This window comes from Spea bombifrons, chromosome 12, assembly GCF_027358695.1.
Source record: "Spea bombifrons isolate aSpeBom1 chromosome 12, aSpeBom1.2.pri, whole genome shotgun sequence".
Lineage (NCBI taxonomy): Eukaryota > Metazoa > Chordata > Amphibia > Anura > Pelobatidae > Spea > Spea bombifrons.
Window position 1 is genome coordinate 6,138,816 of NC_071098.1, and position 22,739 is coordinate 6,161,554.

The 22,739-nt window shown below is 40.9% G+C and overlaps 2 protein-coding genes across 4 annotated transcripts in view; both read right to left on the bottom strand.

The window, feature by feature from the left end:
* The window catches only part of ACOT7 (acyl-CoA thioesterase 7), a 51,512-nt gene extending 47,598 nt beyond the window's left edge, over positions 1-3,914 (bottom strand). The window contains exon 1 of one of the 3 annotated variants that reach the window (XM_053451850.1): positions 3,793-3,914. In XM_053451850.1, the coding sequence (XP_053307825.1) occupies positions 3,793-3,845 (53 nt within the window). In that variant the 5' untranslated portion in view covers positions 3,846-3,914. Of the gene's footprint in view, positions 1-673; positions 786-3,792 lie in introns of those variants that run through there. The other 2 variants (XM_053451853.1, XM_053451851.1) reach the window with 2 other exon arrangements.
* A 7,398-nt stretch (positions 3,915-11,312) lies between these two features.
* HES2 (hes family bHLH transcription factor 2) lies at positions 11,313-13,406 on the bottom strand. The gene is made up of 4 exons (XM_053452134.1): positions 13,273-13,406; positions 13,079-13,174; positions 12,443-12,530; positions 11,313-12,147 (listed from the first exon to the last, which is right to left on the bottom strand). Exons 1-4 carry the CDS (start codon positions 13,369-13,371, stop codon positions 11,840-11,842), a joined length of 591 nt encoding a protein of 196 aa, XP_053308109.1. The 5' UTR covers positions 13,372-13,406; the 3' UTR covers positions 11,313-11,839.
* Between the last annotated feature and the right edge of the window lie 9,333 nt (positions 13,407-22,739).

Sequence of the window (22,739 nt, forward strand, 5' to 3'; positions counted from 1 at the left end):
GATTCTATAACAACCTCGTGTTTCCGACCACCTCGCTGTCAAGGACAGAGGACCCAGCTTTCCCTCTCTCACAAGTACTCACTCAACCTGAACCAAACGACTGAGAAACCATGACTCAGATGACTATTTTGACATCCACAGGCTGCCTCGATGTCGCCCTCGATCTCCCTCTAGGCAGAAGGGAGTAAGGATGTCTACGTATGAACCGTTAAACTGGGGAAGAACCTCACAAGAGAAGAAATCAAAGATAAATGTCCTCTGTGCCAGAGACAACCTCAGGCATTTCTGGCCTTGACACCGACACCGTGTGGCACGTTTTGCGAATGCATGGGGGATTTCTGAAGAATCCCCCAAGTTGTATTTAACCCTTTCCTCCAACGCTGGCTTTTGTCTCCCAAAAATCTTCACACAGAGCTTACCTTTTTTGCTTTGCGCCGATTCGTCTTATGACTCCTTCCTTCCGGACAAGGAAAGTTCTTAAGAACGCCAGCATTCTGTGACCGCCGAGCAGAGGTGAACGAATGAAACGGATACAAAAAGCACACCAGCTAATGGCTGATCAGGACTCCGCAAACCAAACACTGGCGGAGACTGCTTTTGTGTTACCGTGTTTGACATTATCTGTGCGGAGCGCCGTAACCCTAGAACAGGAATTTGTATTTTCAACACATACCTGACGTGAACCAAAAGCCTTTCCCAAAACCGTCTAAGATACGTTGTCCGCATCTCTAAGGCGATCGCAACCGGCCAGTAGGAGGATTTGTTTTTTTGGAAAACCTTATGACCTAGACGAGATGTAACAATTGTTAAGGGTAACTGCGTCGCCTTTGGACTGGTGCAGAACAGTAAGCAGGGGCAGTTAGTGATTTAGTCATTGGCAGCCTCGGCCCGAGCTGCAGGTAACTTTACACGCATGTAACACGGGACGAGCTCGTCTAAAGCGGTGGGGCCAAGCATCACTCCCCCCAAAAAAACAGTTAGAAAGTAACAGTCATGGTAAACAAAACACATCAATAAAACACTGACATGGCTTTTGTTAAAGTATTAGGGTGTTAGGACGGACACGGAATATTGTGTGTCATAGGTTTTTAATAATTTTATAAAGTTCTACATTATGGACATGTATGAAGGATCCATGCAATGCTTGGCACCAGCTACATGATGGGACCTGCACATATAGGTTCTTAGGATGGTATATGGACTCCGCATGGCCTCCTTTAATGAGGGGCAAAAGGGGCAGCTGTCCATGGCTCCTATCCTAGCTGTCCCAAGTCCCCAAGTGCTGCAGGAAGAGCCTGGCTGGCCACGTATAATGTATAGTTAAATCAATGAGATTTCTCCATCCGCTTCATCTGTTAAATTATGCATTATGCAGGGCCAGCTCAGCGGTCCAGCTGCTGGTGTTGCTCCTTCATAGTGGACTGAAGGCTGTCCTTTTATTGAAAAGATCCCTATAAGAAAGCGCTCGCTGTCTCCGAAGCAGGGAGTCTCTCTTTCCCAGAAGCCAGGTCTGTACATAAACCTCCAAGGAAACAATATTAAAAATAATGATCTGCTCCCAGGGGGATGCTGATGAAGACAACGGAGTTTAAACCTCTTGGGGACATCATCATCATTAATTGATTATGAGATTTCACAGGAGGAGGCTGGTAAAACCGGTCCCAACGGCTTCCATTCCCATACTGCATTATCAGAACACCTGAATGAAAGGCCAGATGGTAACATAGAATGTGACGGCAGATCGGCCCCATTCGGCCCCCGTCTAGTTTGCCTGTTTCTCCTGCTGTAAAGACTCAAACCTTAATCAGTCGTTGGTCTCATCTTAGATCCAGGAGCCAAATGCCGATCCCAAGCATGTTTAAATCCCCTCGCTGTATTACCCTCTACCCCTTCTGCTAGGAGGCTGTTCAACTTATCTATCACCCTCTGAAGACCACCCTCTTAACTCATATATCCCTTCGCAATTCTTCTAGGTGTCTATTCAATAAACTGTGAGGCTCTGTCTGGGTTGATGTGGACATAAAATCCTATTGTTATTGCTGCTGTTTCACAATATTTTTCCAAACATACATAGTATCAAGTATCCGCGTTGGGTATTTCCAAAACATGGACATTTGAGAGAGCGTTTTAAGTGCTGTTATATATTTATATATTGTATCTGCTGTGGTTTTATGCTGGATCGGCAGTACGTGATGCATGGAAACACATGCGGTCAAAAAGGTTGAATGATGGTTATAGAGGCACATCTCCCCTGGGTGCTGCCCTAGGCCTGATCCAGGGCAGTCCATCCATGGTGCAGTCCTCACTGCAGAGCTCTGGGATATGATGTCATATTAAAGCGCTCCAGGTGTGCAGCATCAATAAAATCAGTCTGCGGAGGCTGAGCCGGTGTCCCACCAATAATGTGCGGCTTACAAGGGAGATCTTATTTTATGCTGTGAAAGCTATGCCAGCTCAGCACATCCTCCATAGACTTCATTATAATAGAGATTAAAATATGGCGTGCCAGGATATGATGTCATATGCCAGCTCTCCGTTTCTTAAAGGTGCACAGCACCTTTTAGTGTACTGAAGATCCAACCACAGAGGCCATTGCCGCCCTAGGCCGGAATATGGCACTGCTTGGTTATAAAACCTAATGCTAACTAAAGTGGCAAATGTCACAGCTGAGCGGACTAGGAAGCGGTTAGCTGTGACCTCTGAAATCTTACAAATGTCATCTATTTGAGATGCTTCCTTGTTCAGATCCTCAGTTCTACATAGATTTATCCAGCCCAGTGACAAGACACATTAACAGGACTCATCGACAACACAATCCATTCCGCAGACCCACACATCCAAGGGCAAACGCCATTCAAGCAGATCTACGGCAGGACTACGGCAGGGCGACCCCGGGGTCAGAAGCCATTCAGTAAGGTGACCCAAAAATGAAAACCTTCAGGATGCCTGAAGATGTCTTTCAACTGCCAGTTTTAGGGGATGTTTAGGGGATTTCGTGGCTTTATCGAGGCTATTTATGTGCTACATCACCTAATAATGGCTGTTTATAAGGAATTTCTAAGAGGAATTTGTGCAGCATTTAATATATTAACACAATTCTGTGGGTTGGAGTCCAAAAGAGCAACTGTCCCTCCTGAAGAAGATCACTGGCGCAAAGTTTGGAAAGTGGCCTCATTACCATAGCAACTAATGGAATGTTCCTGATGATTAGATCATTCTATCACGTCAACACTCTGTTTTTACATCCCAAAGGGTTAAAGCATTATTTAAAGGGTCATTTTCCTAATGATATGGTCTTCGAATTCCAGGACTCTGGAGAAATCCCAGTATCTTGGTTTTTAAAGGGTTAAATCCCCATCCTCTTCATACTGAAGCTTTCTATACATCATATTTATATAGGAATTTATCAAAACCCATCCTGAGCTCGGCCAATATAATTCCGCAGTGGACGTTCCACGCCTCCCGTGGGTGGAAATCTTACCCACAGTCAGGAAGGTACGTTTATTGCTGCCTTGGGTGACCCTGCTTAGTAACTCAAGGACTCCCAGCTATAGTTAATTTGCATGCAGGGGCGATTGAGCAAACCATGCATGCAGATTGCAAAAGTCACTGAAACCATCTTAAAAGAGACAGAGATTAGTGGGTTAAAACCTTTCACCCACGTGTGGACTGTGTCCTCCCACTGTAAGGGAATGTGGAGAAGCTTCCCCCCCCCATGCCCTTCAGCTTATGCAATGAATGAATGAATGGATGGATGGATGGGGTATTTAGGGGTGCAGGGGGGCTTCTCACCTGCTGATCTGGATGGTGGAGGAGGAGGAGGAGGAGTCGTTGTGGAGAGACATTGCCTTGTAGGAGTGGAAGCTGTGCAGCTGCTGCAGGGCTGGGGGAGCCGGCTTGTTCCTGGCTGCAGAGACTGGAAAGGGGCGGGGCCTGAGTGACATTAAACTGGGACCTTCCTCCAGCTCAGACGTCACCGGGGATAGGCAGGGACATTGGCTTAACCCTTCGTGTGCCTCTGCTGTGGCCCTGACACTATTAGTGTGTCTGCTAAGCTTGCAGTGTCCACACCGTGTAGAGTCGTGTATGTAGTGTGTGTTTGTGAACAATATGTGTATTGTTTATGCATTTTACAGCATTTTGCAGCGTTCTAGGCAGCGATTGATAATTTAAACGAGCAGCAGGTGGCGCTATTTCCGTATCACAACTTCTACAAGAATAACAGTGCTGGGCTAATCAGATTTTGTCAGCAATATATCATATAACTCAATCTATACACACACACACACACACACACACATACACACAGCCACACATACACACATACCCACATACATACACACACACACAGCCACACATACACACACACACACACACACACACACACACACACACACACACAGCCACACATACACACACACATACCCACATACATACACACACACACACACACAGCCACACACACACACACACAGCCACACATACACACACACACAGCCACACATACACACACACACAGCCACACATACACGCACACACACATACCCACATACATACACACACACAGCCACACATACACACAGACACACAGCCACACATACACACAGCCACACATACACACACACACACATACACGCACACACACACATACACACACACATACCCACATACACACCCACATTATACACACACACATACACACACACATATATATGTACATTTTTTTTCATGCTCTGACATTTATGCTTTAAATAAAACAGCTAGGTTTTTGGTTGCCGCGTCTGCACTATTTGAAATAAATTACTGGATAAACCTAACTTTTAAAATAGTATAATTGTATATATCTTTAGTTTATAACATTGTCAGTATTGTTTGCTGCATTGGATTTGAATGTTTGCTGGGTATATTTATTTACAATTCCGGATCAGCTAATATGAGACCGTGGAATGGTTGAACTCGATGGACTTTATGTCTTTTTCAACCTTATTATCTAAACACGCACATTAATATTGAGTAATCGCTGTCTCCGATTACGCTCTGCATCCAATGTTTTTTCCCAATGTTTTCATGGCCCTTTTCTCATCCTGTAAATGGAGCCATGGCTTGTGGACATGGCTTAAAAATGCTGGTCATGCTCAGCCTACTCACAACTTTAGATCAGGCTCATGTACCTTAGATCAGGGCTAGGCTAGAACTAAAACTAGGCTCAGAAATCCATTGACCTTCATGTTAATCGAGAACATGCTACTTGTAGTGATAGAACTATTGCCACCAGGGCCCTTGCCCCGTTGGTCTCCATTCCTACCTCTTATAAGCCAGGATGGACCAAGGTGGTGGCGTTAAGGATGAACAGCGTTCTCAGGTGACATCATATATTCTGCTTTTAACTATTTACTGTTGAGGAAGATTTTTCCAAACAAGCTCAAAATGTTTTTCCTTTGGTTGTAACCAAAAACTGTTTCTAGAACTTTGTCTTCATTACTTTTCTTTGTGAAGTTATTGAATTTCTAAATGTTTCCCTATCCCATGGCATAAAATCTCTGCGGGACAGAACATTGGTAGCAGAGGTGACAATCGCCATTGTGTTTTCTTCTGTTACTCTTGTAGCCCTTTGATCAATGCCTTAAGAGAAGCTTCTTTTATCTAGTCTGATGATCCGAGATAAGATCATCCAAGAACAAAGGTGAATGGACACCAAGCCGCTCTTCAATATCCTCTTCCTTCATAGTGACAACAAGCTCTGTCTATACCAGTAAAGGTAACACGTTGTTATCATTGAAAAGTTACACTCATGGGATCAGCGTTGACCATGTAACCTTTGAACCTACACGATTCCTTCAATATAATTAATAGATACCTAGAATCGCCTAATGAGCTACTTTTAGGGAAAATGACATGGTCACAAACAAACCTTCCTTTGATGGTAATTATGTGACGTGGCTGATTCCAAACTAATGAAAAATGACTGTGGTCTAAACGAAATAAAGGAAAAACTATGAATAATCCTCGCCATTGGTGAATAAATAAAAGTGGGCTTTAATCGGTCGATAAGTTCTAATTGGGAAGTCTATAATATTTGGATTTTGTATTTAAATGGTGAGATGTAATATCTGTTCTCTAAGCCCAATTGGAAGGTCACGTTGACTTTCTGTTGCCCAAGGCAATTACCCTTACACCATTGCTACACATCAACCGATTTCTTATTACCCTTCATCATTCTACCTTTGCTCAAGCAGGACGTGGCTTGTGACTCTGCGGTTTTATGGCTCAAGAAATTTAAGCCATTATATTCCACACACAGGGGTTCGATTTACTAAAAAAAAATGTGTGATGGGAAGCAAATATTGGAGTTTCTTTTAGCTAAAGTTAGGCATGTTAATGTAGACGCATTTTCCAAAAAAATGTATTAAATAGTGAAAAAATAATAAATAATAATAAAATAAATGTATTTTTATATGATACAATTAATTTTAAAATAAATTGGAGGGTGTCCAGGTTTAAAAAAAAAAAAAATATCAGATTTTTCAAGTTTGCAGCAACAATAAAATAAATGATATATATCGTAGCTGTTTTCTAGACCTGTGACAGCTAATGTTTGGAGAAATAATTTAAAGATAGCGTGAGAATTTTTTCAGGCAAGCACCATACCTGTAAATATTTTCTCACACGCTGTCTGCGCGCTGCTAGCAATCGCTGCCGCATATAGTATGCGCACCCAACAAGTTTAAACCTATAGATATGATTCTCTATCTCAGAAAACTGCCAGAAAACTGGCAGAAAAAAAAGCCTAAGGCTCCCCATACTTCATCTGACACTCTAATAAAAAAAAAACCAACAAGCAATTGGAAATGCTGGCTTCTCGTTCCAGGCTGGAGATTATGTTAAGCGTGCGTAATATCTGATTCATATTTTCCCATGATTAGGTTCGCATTAAGAGAAGAGCCGAAGTGTTTTTGTAATTTCTCCTTAGGGCTCTACGGCATGTGTTTCATACACAAGTGCTTTTGTAAACTCACCTAGGGCTAGAATGTTATCAAGTTTTTGCGTGTGTTTTTTACCCTGCTGCACTCAATGGGTTAAATGAATGCGTTTTTGAGATCAAGAGTCACAGAGAAGGCACGGGTGTCCCACGGCGGGCTGCGTGGCTTTTTTTTTTAAGTGATGCCAGAAGGGAGTTTATGTAAATAGGTCTTACCCCAATCAACTCTGGCACAAATTCTAAAAGTATTAAATCCAGCGCTGTGTACAGTTATGTCGTTTGGCACAGAAGAAAACCTGGTTTTATCTCATGTTATCTTTTTTTCCAGACCTGGCGGCCGCCATTGTTGACAGTCATGTGATATTTAGGGTGACTTTCTCAGCCCGTACACCACACTGAGCTGTTGCTTTATGGTAATGCTAATGAAGTCATTGGTGGACTGGGGGGAGACCAATAGGGCCACTCCTCACCTGTTGTCTCTGTGAGTCAAATTGTTATCTTACATGCTACTTGTTATGTCCTGTCTACCCGTTGTACAGCGCTACGGAATATGATGGCGCTATAAAAAACAATACAGTGTTGTGTAAGAAAAATAAGCCTAGCAGCAGCATTTTGGATCGTTTGCAACAGAGAGTCGAGACAGAGGAATGCCAACCGTAAGAGTGTTGCAATAGTCAAGGCGGGAAATGAGAAGGAAATGAACCAGGGTGTTGGTGGCTGCTTGGGTGAGGAATAGGCACAGGAGTACGAATAAAAAGGTAAGTCTGACAACCCGCTTTATCTCCCTAATTTCCAAGAGGAGGCGAGGTTGAACTGGGTCAGATAAAGTCACACTATGTGACCCCACATGAGAAGTGGGTGTATTAGTGTGTGTCTGGGTGTGTTTGTGTGTCTGATTATGTTACTGTGTGAGCATGTCAGTGCATGCCTATGTGTGTATGTCTAGGTATGTTTGTGTGGGGGGTAGGTTAGTGTGTGTGGGTATTTTAGTGTGTGTGCCTGGTTATGTAGTGTGTATGTGTGAACATGTGTCTGTGCATATTTCTGTGTGTGTGAGTATGTTGGTGTGCTGTTGTCCTTTTTTGTGTGTGTGTGTCTGGGTATGTTTGTGTCAGTGTTAGTGTGTGTGTGTTAGTGTTGAGTGTCCGTGTGTGCAAGTGTGTCTGGATATGAAAGTGTGAGTGTCTGGATGTGTGTTATTGTTGAATGTCTAGTTGTGTTAGTGTGAGTGCTAGTGTTGAGTGTCTGTGTGCATGTCAGCATGTGTGACTGGATGTGTGTGTGTCTGGGTGTGTGTTAGTGCGAGTGTCCCTCCTTAGGTCAGGCTCTGGATTCACCCCTGAAGTCCAGGCCCAGATGCATGGTGGGCTGCTGCCCGACAGCACCACACACTCACCGACAGATTAGGTGCTGCAGCGTGCACCCTCCGGCTGGATATACCCGGCTGAGCGTATCCAGCTGTCATCCGACGGCCGCCTGTCATCGCCAGCCTGGCCCTTATGAAGTCTATTTCTCCATAGACCTTTATTAGTCAGGGTGTCATACTGGGTGACTGAGACTGAGCCATTTTATTATTTACCACAGGCAGACTGGTAAGGAATCACAGAATTTGTCTACTCAGCACAATATTTTTGTACGTCAGCAGTGCCCGTACAGGGCCATGGGACACGCGTGTTCGCGTGATCACAATAACTTCTCTCCTTGCGGCTGGGTTCACGTAATATTGTTGAAGCAAAACCATAAGCTATCAGGGATAGATGCACAACCTGCTTATTATTTGTTGCTAAAGGACAAATTAGCGATAACATCGCGGCGTGCCGCAAACGCCTAAGCCAACATCCGCGCATGCCTATCGACTCGTGTCTCGTGCAACTTCCAAGGGTGGTGGTTGAACTCGCTTTTCTGACACACGTGTGGGGTGATCCTTTGCTCTCAAGCCTGATGTTTTTCTCACGCATCTAAAGTAATTATTCCAAATCCCTCAGCTGTCTGCAGCCTCGCCTGGGAAACGCCGAGTGAAACTGCTTACTCAGTGAGACTGGGTGGAAGGGCCCGACTTCACTCGAATTATTGCAAGTCCGGGCAGCTCACCCAACGTCTTTCAATATGCAGGGCACGGAACATCGAAAAAATCAGCCGCTAACGTAATTATTACCCTTCCTCTCAGGCGTGTGTCTAGAGATTGTGCGCAGGGCTTCACCAGACAAACCGGCGAATGTGTCATGGACCGGTGTCAACGCAGAAAGTGAAAACGGTTACGGCTTTTTTATAGGGAAGCCGTTCTTAGTTTACCCCAATTTTACAGGGATTTAAACTTAAAACCATTGTTTATCCTGACTGGTCTTTAAAATGAAATCCGAGGACTTTATTTAGAAAGATAGACGCGTAAACATTTCTAATCACCGATGCTATTTTTAAGGGTCAAAGCCAGATCCTAGGCTTGGATGTCTGAGCCACAAGAAATCCAAGCGGGAACCTGCCAGACGCAGAAATTCCTTTTTTGCTGCTTCCCCGTAAACCAAACCCAAACTTGGGCTCCTCTTCTGTTGAACCTGGGTTGGTATCGCAGTCTGCCAAACCAAAGTGTGGCGAAATGCGTTGAGGACATGATTCTGTAATTCTGCCTGTTATCCTTTGCCTTCCTTTTTTTCCCCTACTAAGAAAGTTGGGAACCCTTCCTGGCTTAATTAAAACCCTCCTTAGTTTCCCAAGTTGCGTATATCCAACCGGCAGTTGCCCACTGAAGGGCCCAATCTTCTGCTGGAGCAGTAGTAAAGTTAGGTGTGCGGTGCCATCGGCCACCAGCCCACCCATTGGCCTGACTTGCCGGATGGCCAGTCTTGGGCAGATCACTGCTATTGTAGTTAAACCACATATTGAAAGATGCAGGTATCTCTCCCTGGGATAATTGATGGGAATGAATAATAGTAGCTGAAGTGCTGCCGGTATGAGGCATTCATTCATGGGAGGGCACGTGCTGATGTCTGATGCTGGTATTTGACAAAGGACCCACCAAAGGATTAATGATAGGAAACACACCCCATTACACCCGTGCCAACCTCCCATTAGATGCTACTGTTTGTACCGAATGTGGTCATTGGATTTGCATACATTGTTCTCTGTGTCGAGTATTGATTAATCTATGAACTTGACATCTCCCATCCAGGAACACTGGAAAACTTCCAAACAAGTCCAGACACAGGCAGAGGATCACTGAATCACAAGCTACTTCCTCACGCTGTATTGTGACCGGTGAGTCTTCTGATGGGCCAATAAATATGGCTCGGACACAGGTCTTTTGGCCAGGGAGGGATGGAATAGGTCCTAAGAAGTGCTGCCCCAGAAGATGAAGATTGGGGGGTCTGGTGGCCCACTGTGGCTCTTATGAGCTCTTTTAGTTCACTTGGAAAGGAAGTATTGCACCATTTCTGCTGCTCATTATATAATATGACATAGCCATGCAAATCAATTAATAATAATAATAATAATAAGAAGAAGACGAGACACTATCAGCATCCTTCCTCTCTTGGTCTCCTTAAGTTCTTGTCCTCTCCCTTTCACAGGGGGTGCAAAAGCAGACTACTAATCCTCACCTGGGGGGCTCACAAAGCCACCATTTGTTAATATTTTGCCTTTTTTAAGTCTTAATTCATGTGCATTTTCTTAAATGTTTTGAAACTCATTTTGATGCTTATATGTCCTAAAGTATCATATAATTCACAATGAGATTCATCTCGTATTAAGTGATAAATAACCAATTAAACAACATTTTATTACATTTAAGGTGACTTGTCTTGGTAATTCAAGAAATTTGGTAAAGAAATGAAGATATTTGGAAGCACAGCCTCTGGGCAGTAGTCAGCAACTTTGATGGGATTCAGAGTTCATTCGTTTTTTATTTCTATTTTTTTACAGACTGTATGTAATTATTATTATTATTGGAATAGTTATGTAAATCTAACGTATTGTTAATACTTTATTATCTAAGCTTTGAATACAAAGGATCTTCTTACTGAATATAGCATATTTCAGAACACATCTAGAATAATTCCATATCACCCAGTATCATTAGAAAGCACATATATCATTAGATTTTTTTTTATTAAAGGGAAATTAGGACAAAGAGCACAATTTTGGTCTTATTTGATGATATATGATTGTTTCTTTGTTCTGTTTGTGTGTAAATGAACCAGTTTGGTAGTGATACTTTTATTTTGCAAATATGACTTCTTTATTTGCAAATTTGTATGAGGATTCATGTAAAATGTTTGTTTGTCTCGTGTATTCATAATGAAATTTAAAAAGACAATTCATTTTAATGTTTTATTTTAACATCTTTAACATCAGGAAAGTGCCGTAAATACATGTTTATTTACAAAAAAAAATATATTGCACATGGCCCTGTCCTTTTAACCCCTTTATTACCAGGATAACTGGTCAGGTCTTTGTTCTGTTGCTGGCAACCAAGAGGTTAAAATAATTAATGCAAATCGCATACTGAATATAAACCCTTTGGGTTTAACAGGGTTTATAATTACACCCTAAATATTTTTAATCCACAATCAGGACTAAAATGGTCCACCCTATATTGCTTGGATAAACAATTTGATATCAGGCAACAGGTGGACATGCATAAGTTACAATGGTTTCCAAAGTCAACATCCCAGCACTGAAAGAGTTAAATTTGCATGGGTTGTGGAGTGAGCTGCCCTTTAACAGTTTCAGTGCTGGAGTGCTCACCCTAGTGGAAACAACTTGAAAGACATATTTACAAAATATACTTTGTAGACAATGAGCACTGCGCAAGATAATCATTCTAGCTTAGAAGTCCATGTAGGGGTAAGAAGTCATAGGTGGCCATCACCATGGTCTCCAGATGGGGGTACTGGGCTGTGGTGGGTTGGGACGAGGTCTTTGATGTGGTGGCTGATTCCGAAGAGAGGATACAGTCTCAGATCTCCTGGGACTGATGTGTAACACAATCCTGGGACTGTTCTGCTTGGGACTGGGGGATTTGTGACAATCTTGGCAACAGGTTTCTGGAATTCGCTGGAGATGATCCAGAAGACGGTTACTGGTTTCACTGCTCATCATACTGGATTTAGTGAGGATATCGCCGAGTCTCTCAATACAAGCTTTGTATCCTTCTTTGTATTTGTCTGCAGAATCTGGAGAAAGAGGGGGACATGGTCAGCTCGCACATTCAAATATCAGCAAAGCCCAAGAACCCAAAGAAAACATGGTAGAGTAAAGAAATAAATCTAGACTTATAGAAGAGGACACTGCATTCTGAGATAAATGTATCTCTGCTAGTTAAGCCAGCGATCTCCAGTTGGCTCAGTATACACATTTGGCATCAGTTGATACATTGTGTCTCACAAGATATAATGCAGACCATAGGCGGATATCTAGAGGAAGATATGTAACCGTGCTTCAAGCACCATTATATCGTATTGTACTTACTTTGTGCTTGGGCTGGACTGAAGTCTTTCAGGAACCTCACAGTCATCTCGAGTATATCAGCCTTCTCTAGTTTAGAATACCTGGAATTCTAGAAAATGAGGGGAAAAAGAGAAGGTTAATTAACATAGGACTTCAACTATAAACCAGCTATTCAACATATTTGTCAATATATAATATATTCTTAAAGGGAAATCCATCACCACTGGCTCAATGCAACAGAAATTAGAACAAATTATATAATATATATATTTTTCAGTTTCGATTATATATCAAGAATATAAGGATATTGGTGTTTCCTTTATCAATATAATTTTTGGGGGCAGCAGCTCAGCAGAAAATATCCTGTTTTTATGCAAACATATAATCTAACATACTGATGATCCATTGTCCTTATCTAGAATGCCCTTTGCATGTATGTATGAGTTTTATAATGCAGTGCATTTTAATATATATATATATATATATATATATATATATATATATATATATATATATATATAACTTTAATAATATGCATTGGTTGGTTAACTGTTCTCTACCACACATATCTAATTGCAATCTCCACTGACTGTTTTCTAAGAAAGGAACTGTTTCATGAAAATAATACGATAATAAAACATTATTACATATACTTACATCTTTCCCAATCAGAGGCAGAATCAGTGTCTTCAGCTGGTTGAGACTTTCATTGATTCGAGCTCTCCTGCGCTTCTCCATCAGAGGTTTCATAGTCTTAAAGAAAGAGATGAAAGATTTTGGTTAATATCTCTTATTTTGTATGTTTTGACTTTGTTTTTTTTTAGAGATTTAGATAATGTGTCTGTCCTCACCTTTCTAAGCTCACTGGCTTCGCTGTTCTTCTTCCCAGGCTTGGGTTGGTAGGTCTGCACAGATTCAGACATTGCAAGGTTTGGAGCCATAGCAAGCATTCAGGGAACTCCTGTGATCAACAGGCAGGCAGAGGTAGTTGTGTCTGAGACAAGGAGCGCTGCTGCTATTTATGGAGCTTCCAAGCTCAGGCTCCACCCCTTTAGCATCATTTTGGGATTCACCAAGCCCCTCAAGGGACCCCCCTCCCTCTAGAATTAATTCCAGAAGCCATCTGCTCAGGACAGGTAACTGCTTTCCACTTGTATGCAAAATTACTGTCCCAAGCACCTCATCCCAAGACTGATGCCAATTATGCGGCTTTGGTATATCCAAACATCACAGAATAATCAGCTTAGTTGTTAAAATGTTTAATACAAACTCCTAAAAAAAATAACACACTCTAGATTGTCAAAAATAAAATTGTATAATAGAAAATGGGAGCCATGAACACCTATAAACACAAATATATACATTGTTTCTATTTTTTATTTCCTTTTGTTTGTATAGCTGCTGCATAAAGAACATTTTAGAATTATCATTGTTGGTGGTTTTCTTGATTCTCAGTTTGAAGAAATCAAATAAAGTTCTATTCTTGAAACTTGTGCTGTTTTTTAAGCATTTTTCATCAATCTAGGTCCTGTTTTTATAAGACCTCAATCTAAATGTGTATATGTGATATATCTATATATATCTATCTATATATACATATATATATATATATCTATATATATATATATATATATATATATATATATATCAAGCAAATATGGGTGCTTTAATTTTTTTAAATCGAATCTAGAATAAAGCACTAACTGGAACTAGAAAATATTCTGATAAGAATGCTATTTTTGCTGTTAAAGTTTGGGTTAAGCCATTTTAGGAATATCCAGACAACAGATATTTTTAAAAGGGAAAATATACGTTTTAAATTAGAATTTGCCATATGGACTACACCCACAATGTACTTAAATTATAGGAATTAAAATTTGGATTTATTGTTTGAAGAAATATATTGCTATCCCAAGTAAAGTCTCCAATCACACATGATTCTATAATCTGCTAAAGATGCAAAATAAGGATAAATAATAAAGTGAGCAGATGTGATCTGTTTTCATGTCATATATGCAAATGTAGGTTTACATATTGTGTAGGTAACCTGTATACAAGCTTCTATCAGCACCTGCCACGGATGGGTCTATAGCTAGAGGCGTGGTCTCATCCCTGGCTTGTGATTGGACAATTCCAGGACAGGCAGATTTAAATCCCCTGCTGTCTTTTTTTCTATAGCTACCACTTATTGTGTATTATATGTTCCCATTTTCAGTTGGGATTTGAATATTGGAACACATATTGGCTTGGGTCCCCCATCTGGGAACCAGCCTCACAATAACCTTTAAACACCCCATTTGGGTAACAAAGTAGCATCTGGGCTCATGTATCTTGTTGTAGGTGATGGGGACAATGACAGGGGGTGGCTTGGGTTGGGATTATGCAGAACATTTAATAACTAAACCTAGCAAGCAAAAACCCAAGCTGTGTAAAACCATAATGTGAGACCCCACTCTTTACTGAAATCCCCCAATGCACTACTTTTAACCAATTAATCCCCAAACAGATATAGAATGGTCTGTATCAAATAATAAGCTCTGCAAACTAGGAATTTGTGTCAAGGTTTCACAGAGATAGAATTTCTAAATTGGAGGTGGTTTAAATACTTATTTCTACCAATTTCCCAGCAAATTTTAGAACTGATCGGGTTGATATGGCAAATCACGTCCATTTACAACTTCTTTTACCTATATTTATGCACTTATTTCAATGTAAAACTATTTATGATGATAAAATCACTGATATGCATTTGGAAACAGCATGAGGCTGATATCAGATTGATACACACATTATTAAAAGCCTTAAAGGGTATTTAACAGATATGGGATTCAATAATCCACATATTTATAATATACTTTAGGTGATGTATAAAATATAATCAGTTTATAGTATAGATAATATACCAAATAACACATTGATTGGATCTCTCTCTCTCTCTATGGGCAGAGGAATGTGCCTAAGCAGAGAGATTTGTGTATATTTTTAACTTTTCATTTTTAATGTAAATTGAAGCCCCTTAAAATTATTTTATTACTGTATTGGCCCTGATGTTACAAACGATACACATTCTGTAATATGAATGTGTTGTTACATTGTATCCATTTGAAGCATTAGAATAAGCCGGTTGCACGCGTCTGGCACACTCCCCCTCTCACCCCCCCTCCTCACTCCCAAACACCCCCTCCCCATCAGCTCCCAAACTTTATTTTAATTGTTCTTTGGATTTGAGTTATTTAAATAAAACATTTTTTGGCTTGGGTACCCCATCTGCTTAACCAGACAAAGAAGATCTTTGTAGCTTTAGATGTGGTATGATTATGAGGTGGGGGGGGAAGTGTAAAATAATTAGGGTGGGGGAGGGGGTGATGAGAAAGACAGTGTACATTCTGCTTAAACTAAATGTGGCTCCCATGGTACAGACCCTCATTCCATGTCCTCATCCGTGATTCTCTGACTGTTTTATATGTTTTAGGTGTCCAGATATCCCAGAAAATAGCCCCACAGTGATGCCTCCACCACCCTCCGGACCCAGGAGATATTGATGCTCGCATGGATCAAAGTCCCAAAGTAAGTCCAACAGCTTATATAAACTGTATGCAGTGTATTTGTTAAACTGTATGCAGTGTATTTGTTAAACCCAGCTGCATGTTCTGTATAAGTCCATGAGATGCACAGTTTAATAGATCCCTTTAAAATGCTTGTACAGACTCTCCAGAAGCACAGATCCCCAGTCTGGGGTAATATGCGATCTGTATGTCATTGTTAGGACTGAGTAATTCAATATTTAGGATCTCACTGTGATCAATTTGTTGTGCGAAATGATAAAAGTGGAGCAATCGCCATAGCAACCAAAGAAATGAGATACTTCCTGCTGCACTGTTTGCACCTGAATAACTCTTTTTGATAATTTTATATAATGCATCATTTTATTTTTCTGTGCATGTTTTTATAATTAAGGCTGACTTGCAGTAAGTACCCCTGTCATGCTGCATCTGCCCCTGCAGACTGTATATACCCCGGCCCCAGCACTCCGCATTGCTTTGCATGTTTAATCCGCAGCAGAGGGAGGCTGGGAGGCACGAGCCGGAGCGGCACGCGCTGCAAATTAGAGGCTGCAGAGGCTTCTCATTAAGAAAGGGAGCAGCCCCTCCGCACAGCCTCCCTCCACCGATCCTCCCTCCACTGCTCCCACTGCCTCCGGAGCTCACAGAGCATCTCTGAGTCAGCGCAGGGCAGACACCCAGCACCTGAGTATGCAGAAAAAACCTAAACCGCCACCTTGATTGCACCTGAGAGGGCACCTTAGTTGCCCCTTGGAGGGCGCCTTGATTACACCTGAGGGGGGCACCTTAAGCGGCACAATCTTCAGGTGAGAGGCTCTGTCTTTTTCAAGAACAGGTACTACCAGATTGCCATAAAATCTACTGTATACACCCTGTCTATAGGTTTCTCTTCTCATCAACTGGTTCCTATCATCTTTCCATAAATATGTTGTCACAAGTATTTGTCTCCACTACCACCTCCTACTCCTCCATCTTCATCTTTTGCCTCCAGCTTTTTTCCTGTTTTTACCTGTGCCTGATTCCTGATCCCCATAATGTTCTCATTTGTGGTCAGTCTGGACCTTTCTATACTCTCTTCTCTGCCCCATTCTTCCTGTCCCCTCCATCACCTTGTCACTCCATGCTACATACAACCTCCACCTTCCTGTCCCCTGACCTCAGCCACAATCAGGTCATTACCTGTACTCAACAAATACGCCATGGTAGGCTTTACAAATCCTTAAATCTCCAACAATTTACCTTCACCTTCCCTTTCTCAGTGCCCATGAGGTTCTCACTTCTACTCAGCCAGAACAAGCTTCTTGTTCTCTGCTTTCCACCTCTTTTCTGTTATAATTCGAAATATATTCTTTATGTTTTAGTTTGTGATGTATGTAATGTTATTTTGGGGGATTTGTGTTAATGTCTTGAGTTAGTAAAATGCTACAGAAAAGAATGTTGGAAGACAGGGAGAAATGGTAATTAACACCATCATGGGACTCCATCAGTGAGTAAAATAAAGTTATCAGGGGTCATGTAATTCCAGAAATGTTACAAAACATGTATAAAAAGGAATCTAGACAAATAGATACATATGACATATACCAGCTAGATTTAATCCACTTTGCTTGATACCCCATCAACCCACTTGCCATTTAGGAGTTAAAGGTTTCCAAGCTTTTCTGCATAAGACAAAATAAAAGGGTTGGTGGTAGCCTCTCCATATTTTACATAAATCACCAAAATGTATCTTGCAGAATTATATCTTGGGATCCCTGCCTAATGCTGATATAGTCATTTCCATACTGATTAATCTCTGCTGTTATTATGATATTTATAGGAATTAAGGCTGGGCTTGAAATATGAGAATTATTTTTACATTAGATGTTCTATGGGGTGGGATGTGAGCTAAGGAAGAACATGTTTTTATTAAGGATTATTGTTGGGGACTGGTGCTGCTTATGGTATTAATTTTAAACAGGTGTATGCAACAGACAACCTTATACTAATGTAAATGAAATGTACACATATGTCATGTGTGTGCTAAAGACAGTATCTGATGACAATACCAGTTTATATTTAACTGGAAAACTGGCCTTTTTAATGAGAAGTCATTTCAGAAAGTGGGTTGAAATTGTGGATATTGTCACAGCTTTAGAATATAGAATAGGGAGCCTTTAGGTATTTATGTGATGCATATAGTGCCCCCTAAATGATAAGGGAATCATAGGATGGTCAATCTTGGTCACCATGGTCCTCTCCCCAGCAGGCACAATATATATATTTAAATAACTTGCTCAGTAGTGAAGCCTTGCTTGAGAGAGCCTCAGATTGTTGCTTATTTTATCTTCAAAAGAAGAAATAATAAAACTTCTTTAACACACCAAATTAGAGCAATATCAGTCTGATGTGATAGGCACGTTTCTACTATGTGCCAACCATCCCCAACCTCATAATAAGGTTTCTATATGGGGTTCTTCTAAACACCCTTAGCCTGGAGAACCACCTTTGCACTCTCTTTTACACTTGGAGAGATCCCCAGGAAGATCCTAAAGGGAGAAAATATGTTTAAAAAATACATGGGACTAATTAATGTGAGGATAGACAGGAATGGTAAATCCTTGTTCAAAAGTCAGATATTTTAGCTCATTGTAGCAATTACAATAGAAAAATATCCCTCATTATATCAGACTAGTCACAACCACTGGATGTATGCATTTTCTCCCTTTGTTGGGGTTCTCCACAAATGTAAAGGTGAGTGTAGACATGGACCCCCTTGATCACTGCACCTACAAGAATGTGCATGAAGGTGCTGTGGAGGTCAATGGAAAGAAATATTATCATAATAAATAGTAATTATGGATGGAGGTTGTTGGTGGTAGATAAGTTAATTGAGATTTTCCTGTTAAATGTGAGGCAGAATCTGGGGCTCATCTGAAGTAGTAGATTGGTAGAGTTCAGAGTAGTAGATTGGCATAGTTCAGGTTCTTTAGCTACTCTTTGTTCTTGGCTGAGCTCCATTCACACTTTTCCCAGACACAATATTCCCGGAAAGGATGCACTGTATAAAGTATATGGAAGAGAGACCACAGTATATTTGATAGTTTGTATCTTAGAATTTCATTGCGCAATCTGTGTTAATGTATCATTTGATCTTTGGGGGAAATTGGATTTTCTTTGGATTGCAAATTGTTAGATACAATTACTGCTTATAATATATACACTGTATAAATATATATATATATATATATATATATATATATATATATATCTATATATATATATATATATGTGTGTGTGTGTGTGTGTGTGTTCGAAAGTCTCATGTTTTTAGTCTAGCATACTTATCCTGGGGGCTAGGTGCCCCCAGGAGCCTCAACAGTTTATTTGAGGACTTGTGATGATCATGACAAGACCCCACATCTGTAATAGAAATGCATGTTTTATCAAAGTACTGTGAAAAAGTCATGTAAACTGCAGAAAGAACTAGGATAAATGTAATATTATGCCAATAGTTTGCTTTCATTAAAGACAATAGTGAACTGTGTCTAAAATTGTTAGGAACCAAATATTTCCAAATACATTAATTACTGAGTGAGGCTTTTGGAACCTGAGACATCACAAGGTGTGGATCAAGAACATCCATGGGAACAGTAAAATGAGATTAGGGCTGAATAATGGGGTCACTGCTTCTTCCCCCATCTACAGCCCACCAGCCCTCAACCCCCCCCCCCATTGTCAGATCAACATTTTGTTTCTAGTTTAAAAATGTTGATCACCCAGCTGGAAATGTAGGGGTTAATCATGGTTAGCGTGCCCTCCCCATCTGTGCATTATATTATACAGCAGGTCTTTGTTGGGATACATTGTGGGAGTCTGATTATTAGCTGGTTCTCAGAGAAGAAATGGGGGGGTAGTTATAGCTTCTGGATGTTGTGTTGTTTAAAACCATCTATACCCCTCAATAATACTGATTTATCTCAGAGTTTCTTAAGTAAAACCAGTCACTATGGATGACTCCACAATTTAGTAAATAAGATCTCACTTTCTAACAGGTTTAACCAATGATATTCCAACCTACCATTGACCTGGATATATGTAAGAGACTGGAGTCTGCCTGTACCTTTTCATAACAACTGAATTGTGATGTAAAGCATTAATTCTATGAATAAACGTTAGATATTAAATTATCATTTACAATTTTTATTGTCATCTTTGATGGAGATCGCAGGTTTCATTATAGATATTTTCCACACCTGTGGGGAAATAAGGTGTTCTAGATTGCCTCAGAAAGAGAGGTGTTTTATATTATAGAGAGGTGTTTTATATTATACTGTGTATGATTTAATAATACCTGTCGGGTAAGAGATCACTGCAGCCCCCCCCCCCCATAAAATATAATATACCCTGCGTGTTGGTATATATGCCCCATTAAGGGGGATTAAAGCTTCTATGAAGAATAAATATGTGAAAAAAGGATCCTCTTGGTAATTCTATTGAATAAATCATGGTGACCATTACTGAAAATATAATTATTCTAAAACAGAGTGTTTGCTGTTTACTGGACTATAGGCGTAAGCAGCTTCATACAATCATTATAATATTAGACGATGTGCAATTATTATTAGCGGCACTCTTCAGCCAGGGCTCTGTGGTTAGCGGAATGGAGGTGACGGTTCGGCCTCTGCTCAGCTGCCTCGCATCGGGAATCTGGAGGCACGAGAGCGGCACGCGCCAGTGTCAGGGATCTAACAAATGGGAAGCAAGCCCCCCCGCCCCAGTGTACACTCAGGGGGGCTTATCTCACCCCCGTGTCCTCTCCAGATCGGTCCCAGGACTCCAGCTTCTCTCTAAATCGGTTGCTACTTCAACCCTACTCCCTGCAATTATTCCTAATTCCCTATTACTTTGTGTAATTTCAACAAAATCCCTTTTCTGCTCTTTTTTTACATGCTTCTCCAGGATTCCAGATTTTCTGGATTTTTCCCCCCTTGTGTTCACTTTTCTTTTCTAAACAATGCTGCAAAACATATGTACTGAAGGCACTGAATATCATATCACATGATTATCGTTAGTTTAGGAGGTAGAAGAAGTAACCAAAGGGGCTGGTGGAACAGTCATTACAAAACATGGATTTGGGGAATAAACCCTCAATTTATAGAAATCCAATCTCTAAATCCTGAAAGATACAAGATATTTACCTGTTTGCCTGTTTGTCTGCATTTAACATATACAAACAGAACTAAATTGGTTAAAAAAGAATAATTGTTTAAGGTAAAAGTCTGGGTACAATCACTTTTTATGAATGACCGATTGATGTATCCAGGAAGCTATATGATAAAGGGTGCACTTTAACACTTCATTTGCCCCCCCCCAAGCCATACAGCTCCTACTGATGCCTCAGTCCAAGACTCTGAGCTGCACGCGTCGGGGTAAATCGGACAGATGGGGCAAATCACAGCATTGTCCTTCGCTGTCCAGTTATCCCATTCATCTGGGTGGTGCTGAAATGTTCATTCTAATCGCCAGCGAAACCTCACTGATCTTCATCCCTGGCTCACCGGTTTCTATGAAATAACATTGGGATGATACTTTAGTAAATTCCACCCCATGTCATCATCATCATCACTTACTAGAGGTAAGGATTTGCTTTATAACTCAGGATTTCACTCATCCCACATAATTACTCAATTGTTGGTATTTTATGGAGCTCTGGTAGTCATCCTCTGTACTACATTGTTACTCACAGGCACTTCCAGTCGGCTCAGCTTTGGGATTTACCCCTTAGGGGCATCTGTGTGTATTTTCTGAGCATTCATACCTCCAGCTGTCTTCCTTATTACTTTAAAAATACACCCCTTCTATTAACATAGAAACATGGACACATTCAGCCCATCATGTCTGCACACTTTCCTGCTGTAAAGACCCAGACCTTAATCAGTCCTTAGTTTCTCTTAGATTCATAAGACTATCGCATTCTTGTTTGAACTCCCTCGCTGTATTAGCTTCTACCACTTCTGCTGGGAGGCCACCCTCTGGGAAAGTAAAATGTCCTTACAGTTAAAGCTAAGCCTCTAACCCTCCAGTTTTAGATTATGACCACCCATCTCATTAAGCATTTATACTGTCCCCTTTGTCACATCATCTCACACAAATTGCTCAACATGAACCCCTCTTCATTCTTTAAGTGCCAAAACATTTTACTCCATACATTCCTGGGTCACTGTAGAACTCTACCGAATGCTGCAGCTTTCTTTGTTACCTCTCTCTCTCTCTCTCTCTCTCTCTCTCTCTCCTATTTGTCTTACTCTTTCTCTCCTATTTGTCTTTGTCTTTCTCTTCTATTTGTCTTTGTCTTTCTCTTCTATTTGTCTTTCTCTTTCTCTCTCTTTCTCTTCTATTTGTCTTTCTCTTCTATTTGTCTTTCTCTTTCTTGAACATCTATTTATCCCCCAGCAATACTCTTCATAACATTTTTAATAATGGAGAGATGGGCAATGTAAGCCTTGGAGGGCAGCTGCAGCAGTTTGCCCTGTTTGGACCATGGCAGAATGATGCCAGGGACATAATGAGAATAATATGATTAAACAGCTTGGTCAGTGTCATCTTTAACCAACAGATTATAAACGGTTGGGGATGAAGCTGTTCTTATTATCTTGGCACAATGGCAGTTATTCCCCCCCAGCTCTGTTTTGCCCCCGGGGCATCTAGATTGCTGGAGGGCATGGATCATTGTCCCCTGTTATCTGCACGCGTCATGACTCACCCCCCAGCCC

What these genes read in the sequence shown, in the direction of transcription:
- HES2 (XM_053452134.1), bottom strand. Translation starts at nt 13,371, where the DNA reads ATGCTTGCTATGGCTCCAAACCTTGCAATGTCTGAATCTGTGCAGACC. An exon ending in AAGCCAGTGAGCTTAGAAAG is followed by an intron (nt 13,175 to 13,272) that starts GTGAGGACAGAC and finishes TCTTTCTTTAAG; the next exon opens with ACTATGAAACCTCTGATGGA. An exon ending in CAGTCCAGCCCAAGCACAAA is followed by an intron (nt 12,148 to 12,442) that starts GTAAGTACAATA and finishes CTCTTTCTCCAG; the next exon opens with ATTCTGCAGACAAATACAAA.